We start from the raw sequence: 23,391 nt of genomic DNA, 5'->3' as shown, positions 1-23,391 counted from the left end.
CGAGATGCCCACAAATTGGAAAGCACTGAAGCATGCTGCCTTAATTAACACTTTGCATGACTGAATGGTCAGGCTATGCGTGTAAACACTACAGTAAGTAGTCAACCAAAATGATCCTCGTGGCTGCAGGCAGTACCGCAGCAGTAAACTGTGAATTCTCACACGTGAGACTTGTTTGCAAAATCACCGACCAGGTGGTGCAAAGGGACACCTTTTGCACCATAGTTTAGTGTAAAAAAAGTGAGATTTATAACATTAATATTATTATTTTTATTGTGTTTTTTTTACATTTTGATGTGTAAAAGGAGAACTAACAATGCAAAATTAATGGCAGCATTAAAGTTAGCTCAGGATTTTACCACTGGCATTTAGAAGAAAATGCTAAAATGTTAGTCTTTTTCAATAAATGGAAACCGTTGCTTCATAGCTATTGCTTAAGTGTACCATCTTCCTGAAAATCAAAATGAAAATCAATTTTGAAAATTGTTAGCCCTACTGAAAAAACATCAATGCATTGAATTAATGGTGGCGTTAACCCGTGTTGTAACTGACATGGCTAGTCGTAGACTAACATAGAGTGGTTAAATTGAAACCCCACTCATAAATATAATAAAATGTAATTGTGTTTATTTGTTGTTATTAAATGTGATATATTTTTAAAGTTATAATACAGAGGGTGATGTGGAGTAGAAAATAGTTCACAGTTCTCTGATGACATGAGCGTATCGTTGGCCTCTGGGTTGCGCGTTCGGCTCTGGTGCAACAGATCGCAGGTTCGAAACTCGCTTTAACTTATGTTTTTGTCTGTTTGGATACATGTGGAAGGTCAAATACATCCAACAGACAGACAATATGCCTTTATTGCATAAATACACATATTGACAAAGTTAATTTCAACATTTAAAACAAACTTCATGGTTTTTATTTGCATATCCTTTCACAAAAAGCCATTTTGCATTCTGGCTGGTACTGACACTGTATCCTGTAAGATCATTATTGGTAAATTGATCTTATGATTGGTATTATACTTGGTATTTGGTCTTATTTTCATTGCCAAAATAGTGTTTAAATGGTAAAATCATAGGCGGAACAGTCGCATAGGGCGGCAGCATTCATGATTACATGATGAAGTTTATGATTCTACTTATTTACATTATACAATAGCGTGAATGTAGTTTAGCTTTTCTGTAAACAAACTACTTTTTTTTTAAACAAGTAAGAGTGTAATGTAACATGACAAAACGCTATAGCTTTTTGTCACCTTGTATTGCTTACACTGCAGTCGAGTAAACTGAGACAATGAGCCCCGTGACGCTTTAACGAACATGACGTCTGAGGAAGACCTCTGAAGATTTTTGTTCGTCCCTTAGCGGTTTAGAGCTGCTAATGATTAATCCACGCAATGACAGTGGTGCTACTTGGCCTATTCTGGTGGACTACCATTTGTATACACTGGCGTGTAATAGATAACATATGTGGAATTTCAAAGGCAAAAAAAATGAATTATTGAGATGTTCTGTATCTGACATACCAAGGGGCACTCTCTCATGTATTCTTCTGGTCTATGGACATGTGCACATTAATGTGTGTGTGTGTGTGTGTGTGTGTGTGTGAGAGAGAGAGAGAGAGAGAGAGAGAGAGAGAGAGAGAGAGAAAGTTAAATCCACCTGGCCAGAATCCCAATGTAATCGAGTCGGATATAAGTATTGTTCCAAAAATCTGCCCCAATTTCATCCAAAGTAGGGAGAATGCTAAATTCCTCAGATGAAATGGGCCAGTTAGAGTCTTCGGTTTACTTCATGCTCTGTGTAACACACACGTGTTGCTCATGAACAATCTTCTGTGTCTGAGTGAGTGTGGATATGGCTTTAGTTTGACTCATGAAGGAATCAATGTGTACTTGCTTTGAACCCTAGAGAACTCTCTTGTTTATGTGTGTGCTTCGCCAATGGAGCATACGGGATTTCTCTACACATATCCGTCTGTATTTTACCTAATTTTTCATTAAATTATTAATTGTTTCTGTGCTTTTTCAGTATTATCTTTATGTGCAGAAGGTTAAAATGGGGATAATTTATCTACTCAGGCAGTAGAAAGGAATATTAATAGACTACTACTACTAGATTACTAGAACTCTAAAACAGTACAACATCTGTCAATCATTTTGATTGCAATTAACCTGAGGACATTAGCTGTATCTCAAAACCTAATGAGATTCCAAGACAACCTTTTTGGCATTCTAGGCACCTACAATTGTTCGAATATGGCTTTGAATGCCCAAAAATGCTTTTAAGTACGCAGCTCACAAGATTTTAATTCACAGCCAATGTCTTCAGGTCAACTACAATCAAATGGTTTGTAGGTTTTGTACTTGGAAGCAAGAGCAACATTTTTATTATTGGACGTTTTCAGTTTAGTACTGCACAAGGACTCAGCAAAAATAAACGGTATTGTATCCTCATGGCAATGTGGTGTTGGAAACTTGACACTGCGCTGTCCCCGACCATGCTTCCACAAACACTCTGCACAAACAGACTCACTTCCTGTCTTCTGGCTCCTCTCTGCTCTTCTCACCTTAATGATGAGTTACAGCCTTAAAGCCACTCAGGGTCACTGTGGAATACATGGAATTGTGGTGGTGCAAACTTTCACTTCTTACTTTTTTACTTGTGTGTTATTTTAATACTTATTTTAAGTTTCACCATTCAGATTATTTAATATTGAACGCAGAGGAGCGAAATAATGAATGGAAACGTTTTCAATGTCCCATTTTCTAGTCATCCGTAGCTGAGCTGTTTCCCTGACTGTGCTGTCGTAGAGCCAGTGACTTGATTAGCAGAGTGACAGGAAGAAACTCCCTTATGAAATGTATGTGTCTTCCTGTATAAATTCCCCACCGATGCCCTAATCCACGGATCTGTCAACAACCTCCCCATTTCTCTTCACATTGCACACTCATTGCATAAACTGTCAGATTTGCAAAGTTTACAGACATCCAAAGACCTTATAAGAACTCAGCGATACCTGGAATATAATTTGTAAAGGTGAACTGATTCCGAAGTCACAGATCAGGCTGTGGAATTCAATAGCTCCTTAATAAACCCTGACATATGGTTTAAAACCAAGCCACATATTGTTCTCTTTGACTCATTAGTGTCTTTGTATTTGTGCAGAGCCTCCTCCAGCTATTACAGTTCCATCTAATGCAACAACATCCCCTGGTGCAAACGTGGTTCTGACGTGTCTCGTAGCCAGCACGGTGCGCTTTAACCTGACCTGGCAACGTGGGGATGTGGATGCCAGATTGGACCCACGCATACGTGTCACCGCCAACCTGTCAATGGAAATCCAGCGGGTCACTCCAGATGATGTTGGCTGGTACACCTGCATCGCAGCTAATGAGGGTGGGATTTCTGCCTCTCGTGTCTACCTCAGTGTGCAAGGTAAGTGTGTGCCTGTTGGACTTGTATCTGTTTGTATTTTGGTTTGATTACTAAAGCGATAAGCCTCAAGAGGCTGTATTTTACATGAATTTACCATTGATAAAGCATGACACAAAGTGGAGCAAAGTAAGGATCAAAAATTACTCTAAAATGTGGCTCATCGAACCCGATTTTAGAGCCAGAGCTATCAGTTTAATAATAAACTTTTTATTCATTTTAATCTTACCAATTTGTTATTAGATTAAAGGTCAAAAACAGTTCACATTTGTAATTAATGATCACATTTATTTTCCACTAGGGGTGTATAAACTACTAGGATCTCTTCCTGTAATACATGCATAGAAAAAGAAGTGCCACAAGTCTATTGGCAGCTCACTCTCCTGTTTCTCTCTAACACAAGATTTGTTTTCATTGCAGCCATGCTGTAGTATTTCACTGCAATATTTTATAGCACTTGTGAAAATGATTTACGCTGGGCTTGCTCACTCTTTGCGATCCTGTTGTTTCCATTGAAACAGGCTCTCTAGATGGCCACACACTTCACTTACATGCAATTAAGAACACTTTGAGAGACAGTACACAACCCCTCTGTCTGCCAAAACATTTAGTTTTCTCTTAACAGGGAAAATAGTCATCTTACAGGAAAGAAAAATCACAACTGTGATCTCTTAAATAGCTCAGTTGTTTCTCCTAGACAGCAAAGAGGTAAAATTAAGTGGAAAATGTAGGTAAAAGTTTCCATCTGCTTCTCAGATTTGTTTCGAGAAAAAGATCCCAGTAATCTCACATGTGTCACCTCTAGAATTTCAGAAGACATCTCATCAGTGTCTCATAATGTGTACACTGTCATTTGCCAAAATACCAAAATCTGCAATCAAAAGTTAGAGATTTCAATATGAACTCAAAGATTTCTCATCAAATTCTATCAAGCCCAAATTGTAAGGGTTATGCTATCCGTTTTATCATTATAGATACTCTTACTGTATGTTAATTGTCTCAGATGTATATACACATATATATATATATATATATATATATATATATATATATATATATATATATATATATATACTGTATATATTTCTTCTAAGCCATTTTCAGATCCACATTTTCAGATACTTTGTCTCAACTGTGAACTCTCATTATCTATTATTTTCTGGCATAAGCTGTTAAACCAAAAGTTAAACCTTGGATAAAAGGGGTTACAAAGACAAATCTCAGTCCAGTTGAGATTCAAAAGGGTTATGAGATGTCAGTTACAGAATCAAGGCTCAGTTGTAGTGGATTAGAAAAAGCTGTTGAGATTTGAAAGTATGATGAACTGAGTTTGGGGGTAATAGTGATGGATAAATGTGACTTAAGTCTGTCCTTTATGATGATAAAATGTGTCAAGCCCCTGAGGGCCCCAGCAGGGCTTGGCTTGAGTTTTATAACTAGGATAGAGGGAGTGACATTTACTGTATAATTTTACTTCATTGCTGAGTGATGAGTCCAGAACATTCTTTCCCAAGACTTGAGGAATGGGTTTTATCTGCATTACACTTCATTCTCTGTCTCTGTTTCTGCCCTGTCTTGTGTTATCTGCCTGTCTTTGTCTCTGTCTTTCAAGATTCAAGATTCAAGTAGCTTTATTGGAATGGAAAAAAAGATTTACATTGCCAAAGCATTAGTAACATTATATACATACAGTACATGCATACATTTATGCACATACATGCAAAAATAAAGCACAATAAAATTAATACTAAGAATTTAAACTAAAATTGATTAATTAAAAAAAATAAAAACAATGGCTTATTTTACTATTTACACAAATCTTTCCGTTTCTGTCTCTGTTTGTCTCAATATCGCTCTCTGTTTCTTTCTACCTTACCCTCTATTTTGTCCTGTTTCTTCTCTTTAAGCCACTTCGTACTTCGTGTGTGTCAGTCTTTGACTTTTTAAACAGCTGTCACTGTTGAACTGACACAGTCCATATGCGTGTATATAATCACCACCTGCTGGGATTCCTCTGCTGTCCTAGTCATTATGAGACCTTTGAAGTGGGACTGCTGACACAGGGAAGCCTGGGCAGTCCACAGAGCGATCTGCCCTGATCACTTACACAACATTACTTTGACCTGCACTATCCACACAGTTTATAGCCCCAGTCCCTCTGGGAAAAGTACATTTCTGTGTGCCTACAAGCCCAGAAAACTAAGAAATGTCTAGAACTTTACACACCCATGATCAAAAGATCATAGATCTGTTAATGCACATTTTTAAATATTTTGTTATTAGCACAAGTTGTGAATGTAAATAAATCTGTCCAGCCATAGATAGAGTTAGGTACGGTTGGCCGGGAACTTCCCCTCTTTTGTTTCTCTGCTTCAGTATGCATCCCGTGTAAGGTAATGGAGGATGTTCGCCAGGTGACGAGTCCCCCTCAATCGTTTTGCCCAGTGGCTTAGCCAGAAACAAGGCTCTGGGTGTGCCATGGGAAAATAGGGTGTGCAAGAAACTGAAGCGCAATAAAGTGACATGTATGGTTAACAACCATTGTCACATGTCTTTTTTAGCTCTAAATTATTTTTCAGCCCTGTGTTATGTTATAATGGCTTAACTTAGGCCTATTTTAAACTTTTGTTTTCTTTTTTAAACGAATACAACTTTTTTTCAATGGAAGAGGTAGACTTGTTAATGTATCCAAATATTAGGCTAATATTTAGTATATTTAGTCATAAAAACTGAAATCTGTCACAAATCAGTTCGATTATTTTGAAACGATTCATAAATATTTTCCAAATATTTCCTATGCATCTGACGGGAATATTTAGCCTACTGAACCAGTAATTGAACTACTCTATAAATTAAATCTGTTACCTAAATAAGCCTATATTGGCTCATCATTAATTCAAGCATGGTCACAGAATTAACAACTTAATGGCGTATTATGAACAAATAATCATGTAAAGGAGCATTGCAGTAGCCTACCTTTCCAAATGTATTCTCCAAATATTCCATAATATGCACAATGTAACTGAGGAAGAAAAGAACAGCAACTAAGTTATTTTGCTCGAGTGGATGCAAGTTCAATACTGCAGGTCCTTTCAGTATATTTTTTGTGTGTATTGTACGGACACCTACAATAGCGGTGGAGCAAAAGTTACCAATGTAATTGTAGAATTGTGCTGTTTGCAGAATAACGACTAGGAAAGCCAAACCTGATATATCTTAAACGAGCGCTATTGTTACCTCATTTATGCGTTCCGCGACTGTTGTGAGAGCACGCATGTTATCTGAGATGGCCTCTGTAACATATCCACTATTATCATAGTCATTATAATACATTTTTAAATTCCACAATCGATGTGTTGAATGTTTATCATCACATGGATGCATTTTTACACCCCTACTATTTATTAAGCATTAAAAAAATAATAATAATAATAATTTGGGTTCGGTTTGCTATGCCACTAAATTTGCCGCTTAAATACGGGACAGTAGAAATCCCGACACTTTCATTTCGGCCAAAATACGGGACCTTCCTGGCTAATATGAGATAATTGAGAAATCTGGCAAACTTACTAGCGTATACTTCACCATAGTCTTTAGTTGCACTCTGCGCAATGCATTCTTCTTACATAATCAAACAATTTAATCTCAAATCAATATTTGGTGTATTTTGTGATAAAAACTGCTAAATGTATTCCTTACATATCAAATTTGCAACTCACCATGTACAGTATAGTTGGCACTGCTCCATCTTTCAATATAAGTTTCTTTTCAAAGCCTAAATCTTGGTTCTTAAAGGAATTAATTGTGAAATTAGTCGAACAAACGTACTGTAGTATAAACCCTTAATCAACATCTTAGTCTTATTGTTGGTTAAAAGCAAACTTCAGTAACAGTTTTACCACTTTAGAGTTGGAGTACCTCAGCTGCTCTGTCTTTCACCGTGATGATTACGTATGTTGTGGAGGCGAGGCAGTTCAAATGATCACCACATGCTAATGTCACGATGTGGCCAATTTCAAAACAAGTTGTTTTTTGCAGAGTGGAAACAATAAATGCTCTTTTGAACTGGAGAGGAAGATTTATGAGCCATTTTTTACAATTCCTAACTAACTGGTCCCAAGGTCATTTTTGAGGATGGATGTAGTCAGTTCCCCTCAAGTTTGCATAGGTATCATAGCAGAGTAACTACAGTTGTAGTTCATCACGTGAACATTATGGACAATGAACTGTACGGAGGTTTGACTGGTGTCCAAATGCTTTTTACCTTCATTTTATTCTCATTATCTATTATTATATCATTTAAAGCCCAACAAACTTTTATTAAATGTTTTGCTTGAAAATCTTGCTTGTGCAAGCTTTCCATTTACAAAACAGTAGAATAGCAGGAAAGCTATGTCCCCATTGAGCATGTTAGCCTTGTTACTGATGCTCAAGTTTCTCATTTCTGACAAAATAACTAAGTGATCCAGTACTTAAAGAATTAGTTCACCCAGTGGCGTTTCAGGCTCATTATTTCTGGTGGGGCATAAACAGTCATTTAACCCAACATGTCAGTGGTTGCGTTAACCGAAAATTCTCAGATTTTTGAAACATTGATAATGTTTTGACAGATAAAAAAGAAACAAGAAAATAATTTTATCTAGGGTTGGGAACCGAGAACCTTTAAAAAATACCGGAATCGTATGATCTTCGTGATTTTTGGTTCTGTTAACGGTTCTCCAGCGTGCAATTTTCCACCGATGTGGCTGGAACACGTCCTCAAATACTCTGACAGTGTTTCCAGCAGCGCATCTCTACAGCAGCGCTGCCCTCTACTGACTCTACAGCGTAAAAACAAAGTTCTACTAGTGTATTTAATTCCCAGTCGAACAAGTCTGGAGCTGGCTCTTTTTACAGCGTGAAGCATATGCGCTACCGGTACAGTTCGATTCCCGAAATAATTATTCAAAGGAGCCGGTTCTTTTGAATCAACAGCGCAAAACATATGGTGCTTCCATTATACAAGTAATCTTATACTGATGTGCAAGTTATGACTGTCCAACTCGAAATTAAATAAGAACTGTTGAAGTCTCACAAGCCTGAAGTACAACATTAGGCTACAAAACACAGTCTAAACTGTCTCTGGAACTGTTACTGTTTATTTAATGATGACCTGTGTCTCTATTTAATCAAGCAGTAAAGTTACTGACTAGTTGTTCATATGACAATGTATAATTAAAGATACACAAGTTTTGTTGTAATAAGTGGAATTTTATAAAATAATAAATGAATTCATGAAATATGCCATCATATTTCATGATAGTTTAGATTTCTTTATTTAAAATAGAGTAAGGATCTATTATTGGATTGTATTTATGATCTTTTACAAGAACTATAATAAATTTATTTCTGATTTGTTATATCTGCTCTGTACAAATCTGAAATGATCTCATTATTTGGTAACAGACAACAGAGTGTAGTAAATGCAATAAGAATTGTATTTTTCATTTCTAAGTAATTCTTTAAAAAAAAAAGTACTAAAAGAATTACTGGAACTGTTAAGGAACCGGAACGTTAAGAGGAATCGGAACCGGAATTGTAAAATTCCTTACGATTCCCAACCCTAATTTTATTTTAGTTAATCAGTTTGGGCTTAACTCTCTCTCACACACACTTCTGCTGTCTGTGTCATTCTGTGTGCCCTGTTTATTCCCTGATATTAAGATGCGTATTAACAGGCACCATCGCCATTTACACCTGGTAATATGTGTCTCTTTTGACCACTTGTGTTCAGATTTCAAGGAGAGGGTCTCTGATTTCATGACTGCATACAGTACATAAATCATTATGTCAGTGTGTTAATGCATTGTAATAAAAGCACAAAAAAGGGTAAGAACAAAAAGAAAGCACGAAAAAAGTGCAGCATCGTTTCTGCCAATTATACTTGTATTTAATATAAGTGCAAACTTTATATTTAGAACAGAATTCTCTGTTATTTTAGTTGAGTAAATGTAATAACTGAGTTTCAGAGATGTGTATGCTTCTCACCTGTGACACTTTGTGTTGATATCAGGCACACTGAAAAAGTGAGAAGAGGCGTTTCCATCCACAGGACTGCAACTTACTGAATGTTTTTTTGTCTTTGGCACCATTCTGAGTAAACTTGAGAGACTGTTGTGCGTGAAAATCCCAGGAGATCAGCAGTTACAGAAATACTAAACCAGCCCGTCTGGCAGCAACAATCATGCCATGGTCTAAATCACTGAAATCACATTTTTTCACCATACTGATGGTTGATGTGAACATTTACTGAAGCTCCTGAACCGTATCTGCGTGATTTTATGCCTTGCAATGCTGCCACATGATTGGCAGATTAAATAATTGCATGAAAAAGTAAGTGTACAGGTGTTCCTAATAAAGTGCTCAGTGAGTGTATATACTATTATAATGGATGCTATGCCCCTGAATGTAGCCCTATTACTTACAATATGAAAACAAGTATGATGGATAAAAATAGTTAATGGTGTAAATTCTATAACTCAGTCTCTTCTAGTGCAACCTCTGAACATGTTGCCATGCACAAAGATCCCTAATAATTTAATCTCAGTGCAAAATACCACTAACACGTGCACATCCATGTCCAAAAGCTCAAGTGACCATGAAAGCAAACCATACATAGGCAAATCATCAAAGGCTGTGCATATTATCTCACTAACTCGCTTGAACAGCATTACAAAACAAATCAAAATGAAAGACTCTCAATATTTTGCAGTTATTGTAATCTAATACAGTCCAATACATCAACAACACCTCAAAGCAATGGCATACAATTCATTGAAATGATGAGCAGTGCGCTTTAACTAAGCCAACCAGCAACACATTAGCATAAAATTTGCTTTAGATTTAAAACTTGCCAATGAAGTTCACTACGCAGGTCTGCACTCGAGAGGTAACTTCCGAGGACCATGTCAACTTGGCATACAAATGATCAAAGCTTTTGATTGACTGTGGGGCAAAGGCAAACGCTATCATTGAACGCTCGTTGCACATGTGCATTACGAAATAAAGAACGCCATACAGGTTTGGAACAACGTGATTGTGAGTTTTTTAGAAATTATTAGAAATTTTTCTTTTTGGCTGAACCATCCCTTTAAGCAGTCATTATTTTAATTATCTGTCTCTGACCATGATGTCACACACCCTGCTCTGCTGGGATCTGGGACAGCCAGAGACTGGAGGTCAGAGAACAGTGGAGACACAGATCAGATTGGCTTCCGCAGGTCACTTATACAGTGAGGAACAGTGAGAAAACACTGTCATTCAACAAGGGCTGCACATCATGTATTGATCAGAAACATGCCTCAGCTTTAACAGCTGAATGAATCTGGAACCAATAGTCCCACTTTAGTGTTTCTATAAAATGTAGAATGAAATATGGGAGATTTGCTGTGAAATGTGTTTGGCTAGAGCCAGAATCATATTATGGTTCAGTAGTTCGCAGTTAATGTAATCCTGCAGTAAGAATAGTGTAAACATGTGTGACTCGCTGTCTGGGGCGAAGGGCTCGAGGCTCGAGACTTGACCTGAGCTCGAACCGGAAAGAAACCCTGCAGCGTCCAAACGGTGGGGCCAGCCTAGTTGACAGTGACAAGCAAGTGTGGTAGTGATTTCTGAACAGTGAAAGAAGCCGAAGAAGGCGAGGATGAACATTGCTGCTAGTGTTTTTGGGGTGATTGGGGCAATGAAGCCCTGTCGGAGAGTATTTAAGCATCTGATTAGCAGGTTGATGGTGAGGGGGAGCCTGGTGTTGGCTCTGGTGGGTTGGGATTTTGTGGATACCTTTAAGGAGAATTGAGATCTGGGGATGGTTTATTGTGGAGGAGTTTTGGCCAAAAATTAATTTGTAGAAGAAATAGAAGCCGCTTAGGTATCCTTTGATCGTTCCAGAATGGATTTTGATTGATTGAGGTTTGAGGCAAAGGAGGATGTGGAGAGATGGGAAAATTCTGGGAATGGCAATGTTGTAGATATGGTGAAAATTTTTAAGGCATTTCCACGCTGTCCTGTAGGTTTGAAGAGTTCAAGGGGAAATGGCCTGAAAGATGGAGTCTAAGGAAGCTTGGTGGAGGAGTCTGAGAGGGTGGTTTATAGAAATTTCAGTTCTGAACAGGGAGGGACTGGGGTTGGTGTTGGGTTTGCTTCTGGGGCCAAAACTCTGAATCTCTGCAAGGATTTCAGAGCGGAGGTGGTTGGAGACTGGCGGAGGTTCTGAGACTGCAGCGTTTGAGGGAACAGTGAGAGGTATAGCTGTTTGTAGAGTGAAGTTGGGAAGGCGAGCTGGAAAGTCTGGATTGGCTGAGAAAGGATTCGGAACCGGATTCACTTGCTGAGGCAGCCTTGCGCAAGGAACGGCTCCAGAGTGGGGGAGATTAGGATGATAGAAGGAAGAGGGGTAAAACTGGATAGGGAATGGGTTTGGAGCAGAGCCTCACGTGGGAATCCATTCCCATAGCCTATGGAAAGAGGGGGAGAGAGGGATGGAAATTGTCTTGAGGAGGGATTTTAGATGAAGTAGGCAGCCCTGTGCAGGGAACGGTTCCGGAGTAGGAAAGATTAAAATGGTAGAAGGGAGGGGGATAAAGTGAAGAGGGGAATGGGTCTGGAGTGGGGTTCTCCAGCAGAGGCAGCCTCATGTGGGATTCCGCTCTAGAGGCCCATGGATAGGAAGGGGTAGAGGGATAGATGTTGGCAGAGAGAATAGGTTGTGTGGAAAACTAAGGTGTCTGGAACATATGTGAGGCAATGTCAGGATACATGCTTGCATGGGTATTTGTGATATGAACGGGCTGAATCCTCGGACGTGGGACCGCACAGTGTTCTATGGGAGAGCATACGATTCATGTGAGAATGTTTATGCTGAATTTTACTGAGCTCGTTTGAAGCTGTGAGTAGCTGGATCCGCAGGCATGGGCCTGCACAGCATTCGACAGTAGGCGCGGACTCACGTGGAGTTTAACAGGAAGAGCCCATGTTTTCATGTGAAAAGTTTACACGGCAAATAAGCAATGGTTTGGAGCTTTGAAGATTGTTTTACAATGTAATGCGAGTTATTTTATAACTCTATGTTATTAGCACAGGGTGACTCGTCTCGTTTGATGAGGATGTATGAAATTGTAGGAGATTGTGCCTGAAAGTTGGATTTAATAAATACTATAAGAGCACCGTTTGCAGTAGTGTGGTGAATAAAACGACTTGTTTATATTGATGACTTGTAAGAAATTCTACAGAAATCTGAAATATTGGAGTATAAAGCAAGGTGCCAAGCCGAATCTTTCAGCATCAATTTAAACCGGTTACTTTAAACTTGGGTGGAGTATAAAATTATGACAGATTTTTGAACGCTTTTAAAATCATGCAGCAATTCAGTTGTATGGTCAGGCTTGTAAATAAAAGTTTGTAATCCAATAATTGTCTGTAAAATAAAATAATAGATTGATTTTACCTGCATGAAGCGTTTGTCCTGACGGGAGCAGGGAATGTAATGTTATAGTGTAGAGATGAGTGGAATTTTGTAGCAGCGCTTGCTTCGTGTTATCGGGGCGGCAAGCTCGAATGCTGAGAGGCAAAACAAGTTTGTGGAATGATTATGAATGTGTTGGGACGCGGTGTGTGATCCGCTTCTTGCAGAGCCGAATTCAGCTCGTGTCTGTTCGGACAGAGGCTGTATATAACTGTAGTGTGCTGTGTAATGGTCAGAGTGAGTGCATAAGAAGTTGTAATTAGAGTATTGGTCTATTGGAAGGAGTTCGCTGTTGCATGATTGCCCCTGTGTTCCGAATGGAATAAATCGTGCTCCGAAGAGACACTTTGAAGGGAGAATGATCATGAGAATCATGTTAGAAGTTGACAAATAGAGTCACTGAATGGATCACGCCCTAAACGAGCTGCGTGGCGAGGTAATGAGGCTGACAGGAATCACCTGTGCGGGAGAACCAGATTGAAATGCTGGGGAGCATTGGAATGATGATTGAATTAAATAATTAATCTTTTGTTTCCCGGAGCAGTGCCCGTTCATGGAGGAAAGTTTAGATAAGAGAACATATGAGCAGTCGTGGAGAGCTGTTTGACATGTATACAGAGCCGAAGTAGCCAGTTTGCAGAAGCAAATTCACGCAGTCGGCCGCTCCGGGTGGGAAATTTAGTTAGGAGAATATATGAGCAGTCCTAAGGAGCTGTTTCACATGTATACAGTACCGAAGCAGCCAGTTTGTGGAAGCAACTTCACGCTATAAACTGCTTCGGCGAATGGAGCATAGAATAAAGACAGAGTAAGAATATAACACTTAACGTGGTAGCGGTGAACACTGCAAAAAAATAAAAATTTGCTGCTTTGGCAGCTTCTGTTGAATAACAAGATTGTTTGGATGGAAGAGCTTTTCTGGTGAAGGCGAATGCTTTGTAACGAAGTTGCATCCGATGATCCAAGTCATTTACATGGGTCTGTTTGTGGGCAATGGGTAGGGCCGAATGCTGGAAACTCTCAATGCTACCTAGAGGTAAGCAGCTGTTTATATACTCTTACTCTGGTTGTGTGATTGGTCGGATTAAATGAACTTGCTTCTCCCGATCCTTGTTAATAAAACTACATGTGTAAAGCAGGACATTTTTAAAAGCATATTGTGGAGACCATGCATGAACATTGCAGAGATGTGTGTTCATGTTTCATGTTCATGTATTTTCTTGAATGTTATAAATCTATTAGATGTTTATTACAAATAATTACTAGCAAATCATAGCTCAGAGTGTTAAATATGACCTGTTGATTTCACAGATGAATATTAGATAATAAACTAGATTTTTTAAATTTTCTGAAGAAAATGTGAGTGGTGCATGCCTATGCAAAACTTGCTGCCACAATGCTAGGGTGTTGTGGGTGGTTGCTGGAGCATTGCTGTATGGTTGCTAAAGTGTTATTAGTGCTTATGCTGTTGCTAGGGTGCTCTGGGTGGTTGCTAGGTTGTTTTGTGTGATTGCTAAATGGTTGCTTACTCACCCACCCAAGAGCCTCAATGTCTCAACAATATTCTGGTCCCTAGTTATGACTCAGGTCTCTCCTTCAGTGTGAGTCTACAGGATGTTTTCACCAGGCAAATGTCTGATCACTTAGAAAAGTAATAGCACAACTCTCCTCAACAAGCCACACTTCCATAGCACAAACAGTGGGATCAGTTATGTACTATAGCTCTTACATGGGGTTAGGGATTTGAACAAAGTAATAGTGATGCTTGCCATAGCACCATAACTTGTACAGTTGAACCATTTGGTTATGTTATTCAACACTATGATCGAATTGTTTTTGCACTAGAGCCGCCAGTGGCGATAGTGGATCCTCGGAACCAGACGTTTCGCACTGGTCAAGAAGTTTGGATCAGGTGTACATCCAGAGGCTTTCCCTCACCCATGGTTGTGTGGACACACAATGATATGTTTATCATGGGTTCCAGCAGGTAACAAACACACCATTATTTGTTTGCCATTATTGTACTCTGGTTGTGCTGTGTTCTTAGCCTGTTGTGCTCTTGTTACCCAGGCACAGAATGACCCCTGATGGCACACTGGTCATCAGGAACACAGGGCCAAAGGATGCAGGGACATATGGCTGTTTAGCTAGTAATGTGGCAGGAACAGACACTCAAACTGCTATCATCAGCTACACTGGTCAGTGCCGAGATCAATTGCTGAATTATGTCATTATTTACTCACTCTTATGTGGTTCCCGTATGAATTTCTTTCTTCTGTGGAACACAAAAGGTGAAATGTTGAAAAAAGTACCAGTTGCTCTTTTCCATGCAATTAAAATGAAAGGTAACTTGAGTTTTCAAGCTTTGTAAAGGATGCAAAAGCAACATAAAAGTATCAAAGTGGTCCATATGACTCATGCACTATATTCTAAGTCCTTCTGAAGTTCTGAGATTTGTTTGCAAATTGGACATGAACTATTCCTTCAAAACACCAATTAATAAGGAAACAGTTTCCAAACCAAAGGTCTGAGATGTTTTTTACTGCTAAACTGTAAACACAGTCAAACATTCAGAGAAATGACTGTAAATCAGTGACAAATTGTCTACACTAGTCTTTAATTAAGCCTCCTGTGATCTTTGTCCCTCTATAGAATCTCCACAGGTGACAGTCCCTCACTCTGAGCTGCTGATTGGTCTAGAACAACCAGTCATTATGGAGTGCAGGGTCAGAGGAATTCCACATCCTGACATTTTGTGGTACAAAGGTCAGTTGGTCAACTTCTTACCAAACAATAAACATCCTACTCTATTTTATTACCGTAACTGGTTCTCTTTTGATTTACACCATCAGACCTAATGTGTGTTTGATCTTTAGGTGATGTACAGCTGAGGCCATCTGCATTGTTGAGTATGGACTCTCAGCGTGGTACTCTGAGCATTCTGCAGACTAAGGACACACATGCAGGAGAGTACAGATGTGTAGCTGTAAACTCAGCCGGCACTGCACAGGGTTACATCACACTAGACGTGGGCTGTAAGGATATTTTACACATCCAAACTAATTTAGATAATAATTCTTTAAAGGATTCCTCAAGCTACTAAAGGATGATTTATTTACAACTGTTTTTTCCAGGTTTAAAAAAGAAAGAAAAAAGAAACTATGGATAAATTAATTGCTGCCTATTTAAATCATCACATCTTATGAATAAGGCTTTTACCTTTATTCCACAGCTGCTCCTCAGTTCACACGAAAGCCATCTGATCTGTCTGCTGATATTGGCACAAACATCACCTTGCAATGTCACGCCCAAGGTCACCCAAAACCTCAGCTCTCCTGGAGACGAGAGGACAATGTCGCACTCTTCTCTCAGCACCATGGTCCCAGTACTGTCACTCAAAAAAGTGATGGGGACCTTTTCATCACTAGTCAGTGTCTTTCTCTTTCTCTCTTAAGGCCGGTTTACACCACATTTGATTTTTTTTCCCCAAAACTTTTTTTTATGAAAAAATTAATCTTAGGATAATTTATTTTAATTGTTCGGAACTTTGTTTTGTTTATATGTTTGTTTTTCGAGAATTACCCAAATTCAGCATGGGACTTGCTGTTAATAGTTTACCTACATTTATTGTTTGCAAATATTTTATGCTTTCACGTAGCTTCAGTTGCATCGGAATTGATGTAAACAGGCCTTTTCTCATTAATTACAAGGTATTTCTCTCTTACAGTTTGCAAAGGTTCATGTCCTTTTTTGTCCTTTTAGACCTTTGGGTAGAGGATGAGACCACCTATGTATGTGAAGCTCAAAACCCATTTGGAAAAATCCAGACCAAGGCCAAAGTCACTGTTACTGGACTGGGTAAGACATTTGAGAGGTTCTTCACTCATAACTGCTGCTTGTGTTTCATGTTTATGCTGATCCCTCTGTCAACAGAACACTTGAAGGAAGAAGGTGATGTGGAATATTAATTGTTTTGCACTTATTTCATCTTAGTCACATGTAATTATTTTCAACCTAAGGCCCAAAAGCATGAGTTTGAGTGACATTCAACGTTTTGAGAGCATTTGAATGTATATGTCTCTGGGGTACATGTGTTTCCAGTTAAGAGAGATAGGATATTATAACACAAGGCCAACACAAAAGTACAATTCAATTCAGGCATCCTTTCATAGTTTTGTTTTTCATCAAAGAGCTACCGACCCAGCAGTGGCTCATTTTTTAACCTGATTTGAGCTAAAGAAGCACAATGTGCGATACCATTTTCTCAGACTGACCCACTGCTCTTTATATTTTAGGACTATTTCCTTTTAGTAGGTTAAATAAATACCCCACTTTTAGAACTTTATTTCAAGACAAATTGAAACACATTTTTGATCCATCTGTGATACACTTTACACTGTGATACACTCTGGCCCAAATAAACACTGAAGACTTAAAGGGGTCATGACACGAGGAATCAAATTTTCCATGATCTTTTGACATATACTGTAAGAGTTCAGTGTACTATAAAAACATACTGTAAGTTTCAGAACTCAAAATTTCCTCCTCACTTCAAAAAGAGCTTTTGTTGAAACCAAGCTGCCAAAAGACTCATTCTCTACTTCCTCCACATTGTGATGTCACACTGTGGTAGACATTTGCATCTGACCGCCTCCACAACAACACATCAATGCCTACTTTACTTTTAATCACTTCCATAGCCTGCCCAGTAGTGTGAACAGTGAGATGGTAAGTAGAGAGAGCAGGTCAGTCAAGAGCAGAGAGCCAATCATAACAGTGGGTGTTAACTGTCAAGTCTTAAAGCAGAAGCAGCACCAAAACTGAGTGTTTCTGACAGAGGGTCAGAATGAGGGTGGAAAATGATCATGTTTACAAATGCTGTTGTTTTTTTGTTTTTGTTTTTATTTACAGTTTTTTGTGCAAAAAACTTTATTAAAATTTTAAGTGAACCTTAAGAAACATATTACAATAATACAAAAGGCATGGATCCCCTTAAGTTCAAGTATCAACACAAAATCTCATCAAGAGTCAGATGGTTTTGTCATTGCGTGAGATCTTAAGTGTCTGCATGCTTGCTTTTATACATGTGTGCATATCTCTGTGTGTGAGCAAGTGACTGTTTTTGTTTTTTTGTTTTTTTGTGGTTCTGTAAAAACAACATAGCACTGAGTTAAAGGTCACTAATGCCGTTTGCAATGTGTCTCAGCTGTCCAATAACTCTCCTCTCCTAATGCCCCAATTATACTTTTTATGTGTATTCAAAGGTATCTATGGAAACTTAACAAGCAAAACACCAGAGGTGTGGCCAGTCCACTGAGTTTTCAGTGTCAGTATTTCCAATGGAGACTTGACTGTTCTCTCTCCTGATTCAATAAAACAGTCCTACTACAAACAATTTGCTGCAGGATTTAAAAGCAATTATTTCAATATCTCTGCATAATACCTCAGTAGTAGAGGTTTTGGTGTGAATGGCTCGTTTACTGTCAGAATAGTATGTGTGATGGGTGGACTTGTGTCTGGACACCATATTAAAACTGTCTCTTGGAAATGGCAGCGTTCTCACGCCAGCATTCAGAGCGATGGAGTGATTTGTTTGACTTCTACAGCTCTCAGCTAAAGAGCATTATTTCACTGAGCTGTATGTATATACATAGTTTACAACTTTCGATTTCCATACAAATGTAGATATTACCATCTAAACCAGGCATGAACAAACCACTGACATACACATGGTTTAATCCGGCCCCCGGCTCATTTATCCTGAATTTAAAAAAATTATATATATATATATATATATATATATATATATATATATATATATATATATATATATATATATATATTTCAATTATCTTGCATTGGCAATGCACCCCCACAAACTTTTAACATGGTCAGGGTTGCCAGATAATGAGATGCAAACCCCCACTCAGAACTTTATCAAGTTTTTCTAATGCTTGATAGAAAAGTATCTGTACCTATGTAGAGCAATACTTCTGTGAATTGCAGAATAGTCCCAATCACATATAAATATAATTCAGAAAATTGTCCATCATGCGTTAGAATGAGTACACAACTATTTCTGGGCTTAAAGATGCAATAACCAATCAATGTGGTGCATTGTATCACAAAAGGAATACAATGTGGCCCCCCATATATTACTTAAAGCCCGAAAAGTACCAAAAACTTCGGATCTAAACTCTATACGTGCATATGTGTGTGTTTGTGTGTGTGCAGTATCTCCTGTGGTAGCGATTAGCCCCAAAGTGGTCAGTGTGATAGAGGACCAGCAGGTCACTCTGCCCTGTGTGTTACTGGCTGGAAACCCTCTTCCCGAGAGACACTGGCTGCATGACAATGGCTTGGTGAGTTTACACATGTACACACACTAATAAACACATTTAATTTGACCAATAATGTTTTTAAAGTCAGCATAAAATTTAAGTTTAGCCTATTTTACATATTAGTAAATGTCCCTTGTCTTATTGTGCACAACTCAAAAGAATAAAAATGTTTTTTAATCTTTCATAAAAATGTATTCACTTTCTCAATCTTATACAGGCAAGGAAAATATTATTAACCAGCCTAATTATCAAATCAAATCCTGATGGATAAAATCCCACCCCACTTTTCATTATCTCTAAATATTCTGTTTTGCTCTGAAATTCAGTACATACTTTATGAATGTGAATGTCATTTCATGTTGTCTTTAATTATTCTTGGACAATAAAAATATTGTGATTCTGATTTAAAAGATAATCCACCCAAAAATGAAAATTCTCTCATCATTTACTCACACTCATGCAATACCAGTTGTGTATTTTTTTCTTTCTTCTGCTGAACACAAACAATTTTTTTTTAGAAGAATATCTTAGCTCTGTAGGTCCATACAATGCAAGTGAATGGTGATCAGGTCTTTGAAGCTCCAAAAAGGAGATAAAGTCAGCATAAAAGTAATCCATACAACTTCAGTGGTTTAATCAATGTCTTCTGAAGCGATCAAGTAGGTTTTGGGTGAGAACAGACCAAAATATAACTCCTTTTATATTGTACACCTTGCCATTGCGGTCTGTAAACACGATCATGATTTCAAGCTCGATTACACTTCCTAGGGATTGGCGCATGTGCAGAGCGCTAGATGGCGCTGTAGGAAGTGTAATAGAGCTTGGTGATCATGATCGCTAAGGAGATTTCTGTCTGGTTGTACAGTGAAAAAGGAGTTATATTTTGGTCTGTTCTCAACCAAAACCAACTGGATCACTTCAGAAGACATTGATTAAACCACTGGAGTCTGATGGATTGTGTTTATGCTGTCTGTATCTGCTTTTTTAGAGCTTCAAAGGCCTGATCACCATTCACTTGCATTGTATGGACCTACAGAACTAAGATGTTCTTCTAAAAATCTTTGTTTGTGTTCTGCAGAAGGAAGAAAGTCATACACATCTGGGATGGCATGAGAGTGAGTAAATGATGAGAGAATTTTCATTTTGGATGAACTAACCCTTTAATGCATACATGTGTGTGACCATATGTCAGGTTACATCAAGTCCATATGTGACTGTGAGAAGTGATGGTAGTATACATATAGAACGGGTCAGTCAGCAAGATGGAGGACAGTACACCTGTTTGGCCGAAAATGTGGTGGGATCCAGCAACCACACCACCATGCTCAACGTGTATGGTAAGATATAAAACAAAAACATACACACAATGCTGTGATTCTGCCAAAGTTTTCAATAAGCAAAATCAAACCAGAAATATATACTGGATGACTCAGATGTTGGATCAGCCCTGTTCCAAAAGATTCAGATTATTCTAGGATCAGACCTTGATGAGATCTCCTTGATTACACCTCTATATTCCACTTTGTTCTCAATGTTACAGTATACGCTGTAAAGGAATGTTACGTAAAAAAGCCAGTTGTGGTTGGTCACTTTACATGTCAGTCAGATTGCTCCAGTTGATGGTTCTAGGCCAGAATAAGCTGAAATATGGACAAGACTTTATGCTGATTGTCAAAAGTTAGGCTTCACGGGACTATGTACAATCAGATTTTTCCTATGGTAATTATGATATGAATAACCAGACCAGTCAATAAAAGTCAAATTGTAAAAATCAGACCAGTCCTAAAAAATGACATCATGCAGGATTACACTTCCCAAAACAGACTTCCAGTTTCTATCAGATGTGTATTTAAAAGACCATCCAGAATCAGTCCTGTTGTAAAGGATTTATTTTCTGTCTAACCAGAACGCTGTTACATAGCCCAGTCCTCTGTCTCCGCCCTTGCATGAGTGTATACAATAAGCCTTTAGTTCCCTCTCCACCTACAACAGTTGCCTTTATTATTCATTAATTTCACTTGTGAGTATTAAAAATCATAACCAGCAGTGTGAGCTTAGCACTTCTGCAGAGAAATAAAAGAGGAGCAAAACCTCTCAGTGTTAGAGAACCAGTCTGCCTTCACAGATAGAAACCACTAAGAGTGAAAACTCTGAGACTATATTATTTGATGATGCAGTGCGTGGCCCGCATAGTATGCCAAGGAAAGTAAAATAATGTACAGTTACAATGTCAGAGACAGGGATCTCTTATTTTCTGCAAAACGTTCACATCTAAGACCTCTGTGCAGTGTTGCATATTTTAATGTTTCTAAATCCTGCCTCATATTCAGCCAAGTGTTTCTGTATGTTGTTTCTCATTCTAGTGATGCCCACTATTCAACATGGCACTCAAATCTTCAGTACCATTGAAGGAACACCTGTTTCTTTGCCATGTCGTGCACATGGAGTCCCCAAACCAGACATCACCTGGTCTATGGTAAATCTCTTTTATCTCTGACCACGTTTACATGCACTTAAGAAAACTGTTTATTTGAGGGTTTTTGCAGAAAGCTGCGTTTTGAAACGTCATGCATTTTTCCCTTCACTGCTTAAGGGATTAAGAGAAAATGGTTTAACACACCAGGGTTTCTCCTTGAGAATGCTGCTTAATGTGTTCATGTAAACACAAACAGTATGCAGCATTCTTACAGGTTTTTAAGGAGTGTGCATGTGCGGAGCCCAACAACAAGTCAACACAGTGGAAAGAATTCAGCATTTCTGGGAGCATAGTGGGAAAAGCACATACACTATAAATTATACTGTTTACAAATGTAAAATATCGACTGTCCCCTACGTTCATGTATATGTGCTCATACATTGGTTTTACGTAAGAGAAAAACCCGAATATTGCAGTGGAGAAAAGTGCTTACTGACCGAGCCACATGTATACGGGACTGAAGAATACGCCGCTTTTACAGTGCATATAAACAGGAATGCTGCTTTCTCCCAATAAGCCGCTTTCTGGTGTCCATGTAAACATAGTCTGTGTCTCTTCCTCTCTCTTTCTCTTTCACACACATATTGTGAATTAGGACAGAAAATCCACTTTATTGAAACTTTTTTAGAGTAGAGACTTGTGATTAAAAGCTTGTCTGTTCAGAAAAGAGCACTTGATTCTTTCTCTCCAAAATCAAGCTGCACAAAGTCATCATTGTCATGGGTAATGCAGTGTAACCACATTTAAGACATGTTTTGCCACTTTACAACTTAACAAATGCATTATATCAAATGTCATAAGAATGACATTTCATTGCAAGTCTGGACAATTAATAAGTCATTCCCAGAATATATTATTAACCTCTATGCATTGCCAAAAGTTTGCTGTGGCACTGTGTCAGTGTGTCGGCTTACTTTTGGACCTATAAATGTGCTACAGTGAATGGAGTGGACAAAATAAGACGAGGGAAATTTGACGCTGTTAAGTTGTACAGCAGCTGGCGATTTCTGATCACATTACACCTTTACATTCACTCTGTGATTTTACCAGATCTCATTTGAGATCTTTCAGAGACAGTTCACCCCTAGACTAGGCTTTGCTTTTGTGGTGTTTTTTGTGGTACATATTTCATAGTTAGGAGCTTGTTTGACCTTTCAAACTCTCAGTTTCCCATTAACATAAACAAAACATTGAAATTTAGACTAATGGTGAACATGTCACCTGCTGCTTATTACTCTGGTTTTGTATCTATATGTGATCAGTCTTATTTTGCACCCTGTTGTTGCTTTTAAATGAACTGATTATAATTACATTTTGTGATGGTGTTTTCTGAGCGAGGGGAGTTGCTGGATCTGAATGGCAGTGCCTTTTCTTTGGATGAGTATGGTAGTCTTCACATCGTCTCCCCCACCGGTGAAGAGTCAGGCGAGTTTGTGTGCATGGCCACCAACGCTGCTGGATACAGCTCCCGAAAGGTCCAGCTCACTGTCTACGGTTAGAGCAGCTTCATTTACTGATCCATCTCTTTACCATGTAACCTCATTTCACCTCTGCTCCATGTGTCCAAGAGCTGTCTTCTTTGGTTTTGTGAAACATGTCTTGTGTTGTCTTCGGTTTTGCAAAGCGTCATTCTTT

General features: G+C 38.5%; 1 protein-coding gene across 5 annotated transcripts in view; it reads left to right on the top strand.

The window, feature by feature from the left end:
- Positions 1-23,391, top strand: part of LOC127456753 (hemicentin-1-like) — a 145,180-nt gene that overhangs the window by 45,857 nt on the left and 75,932 nt on the right. For all 5 annotated transcript variants that reach the window (XR_007899882.1, XM_051725314.1, XM_051725312.1 and 2 more), the window contains exons 11-21: positions 3,174-3,443; positions 14,785-14,926; positions 15,010-15,137; positions 15,592-15,705; positions 15,816-15,974; positions 16,172-16,366; positions 16,702-16,797; positions 19,174-19,301; positions 20,473-20,617; positions 21,644-21,756; positions 23,091-23,250. Coding sequence is in view for 4 of the 5 variants with exons in the window: in XM_051725314.1 (XP_051581274.1) it covers positions 3,174-3,443; positions 14,785-14,926; positions 15,010-15,137; positions 15,592-15,705; positions 15,816-15,974; positions 16,172-16,366; positions 16,702-16,797; positions 19,174-19,301; positions 20,473-20,617; positions 21,644-21,756; positions 23,091-23,250 (1,650 nt within the window). In the remaining variant the exon portion in view is untranslated. The remainder of the gene's footprint in view (positions 1-3,173; positions 3,444-14,784; positions 14,927-15,009; positions 15,138-15,591; positions 15,706-15,815; positions 15,975-16,171; positions 16,367-16,701; positions 16,798-19,173; positions 19,302-20,472; positions 20,618-21,643; positions 21,757-23,090; positions 23,251-23,391) is intronic.

Source organism: Myxocyprinus asiaticus, chromosome 19 (assembly GCF_019703515.2).
Source record: "Myxocyprinus asiaticus isolate MX2 ecotype Aquarium Trade chromosome 19, UBuf_Myxa_2, whole genome shotgun sequence".
NCBI lineage: Eukaryota > Metazoa > Chordata > Actinopteri > Cypriniformes > Catostomidae > Myxocyprinus > Myxocyprinus asiaticus.
This window is presented reverse-complemented; position numbering and strand designations above follow the sequence as displayed.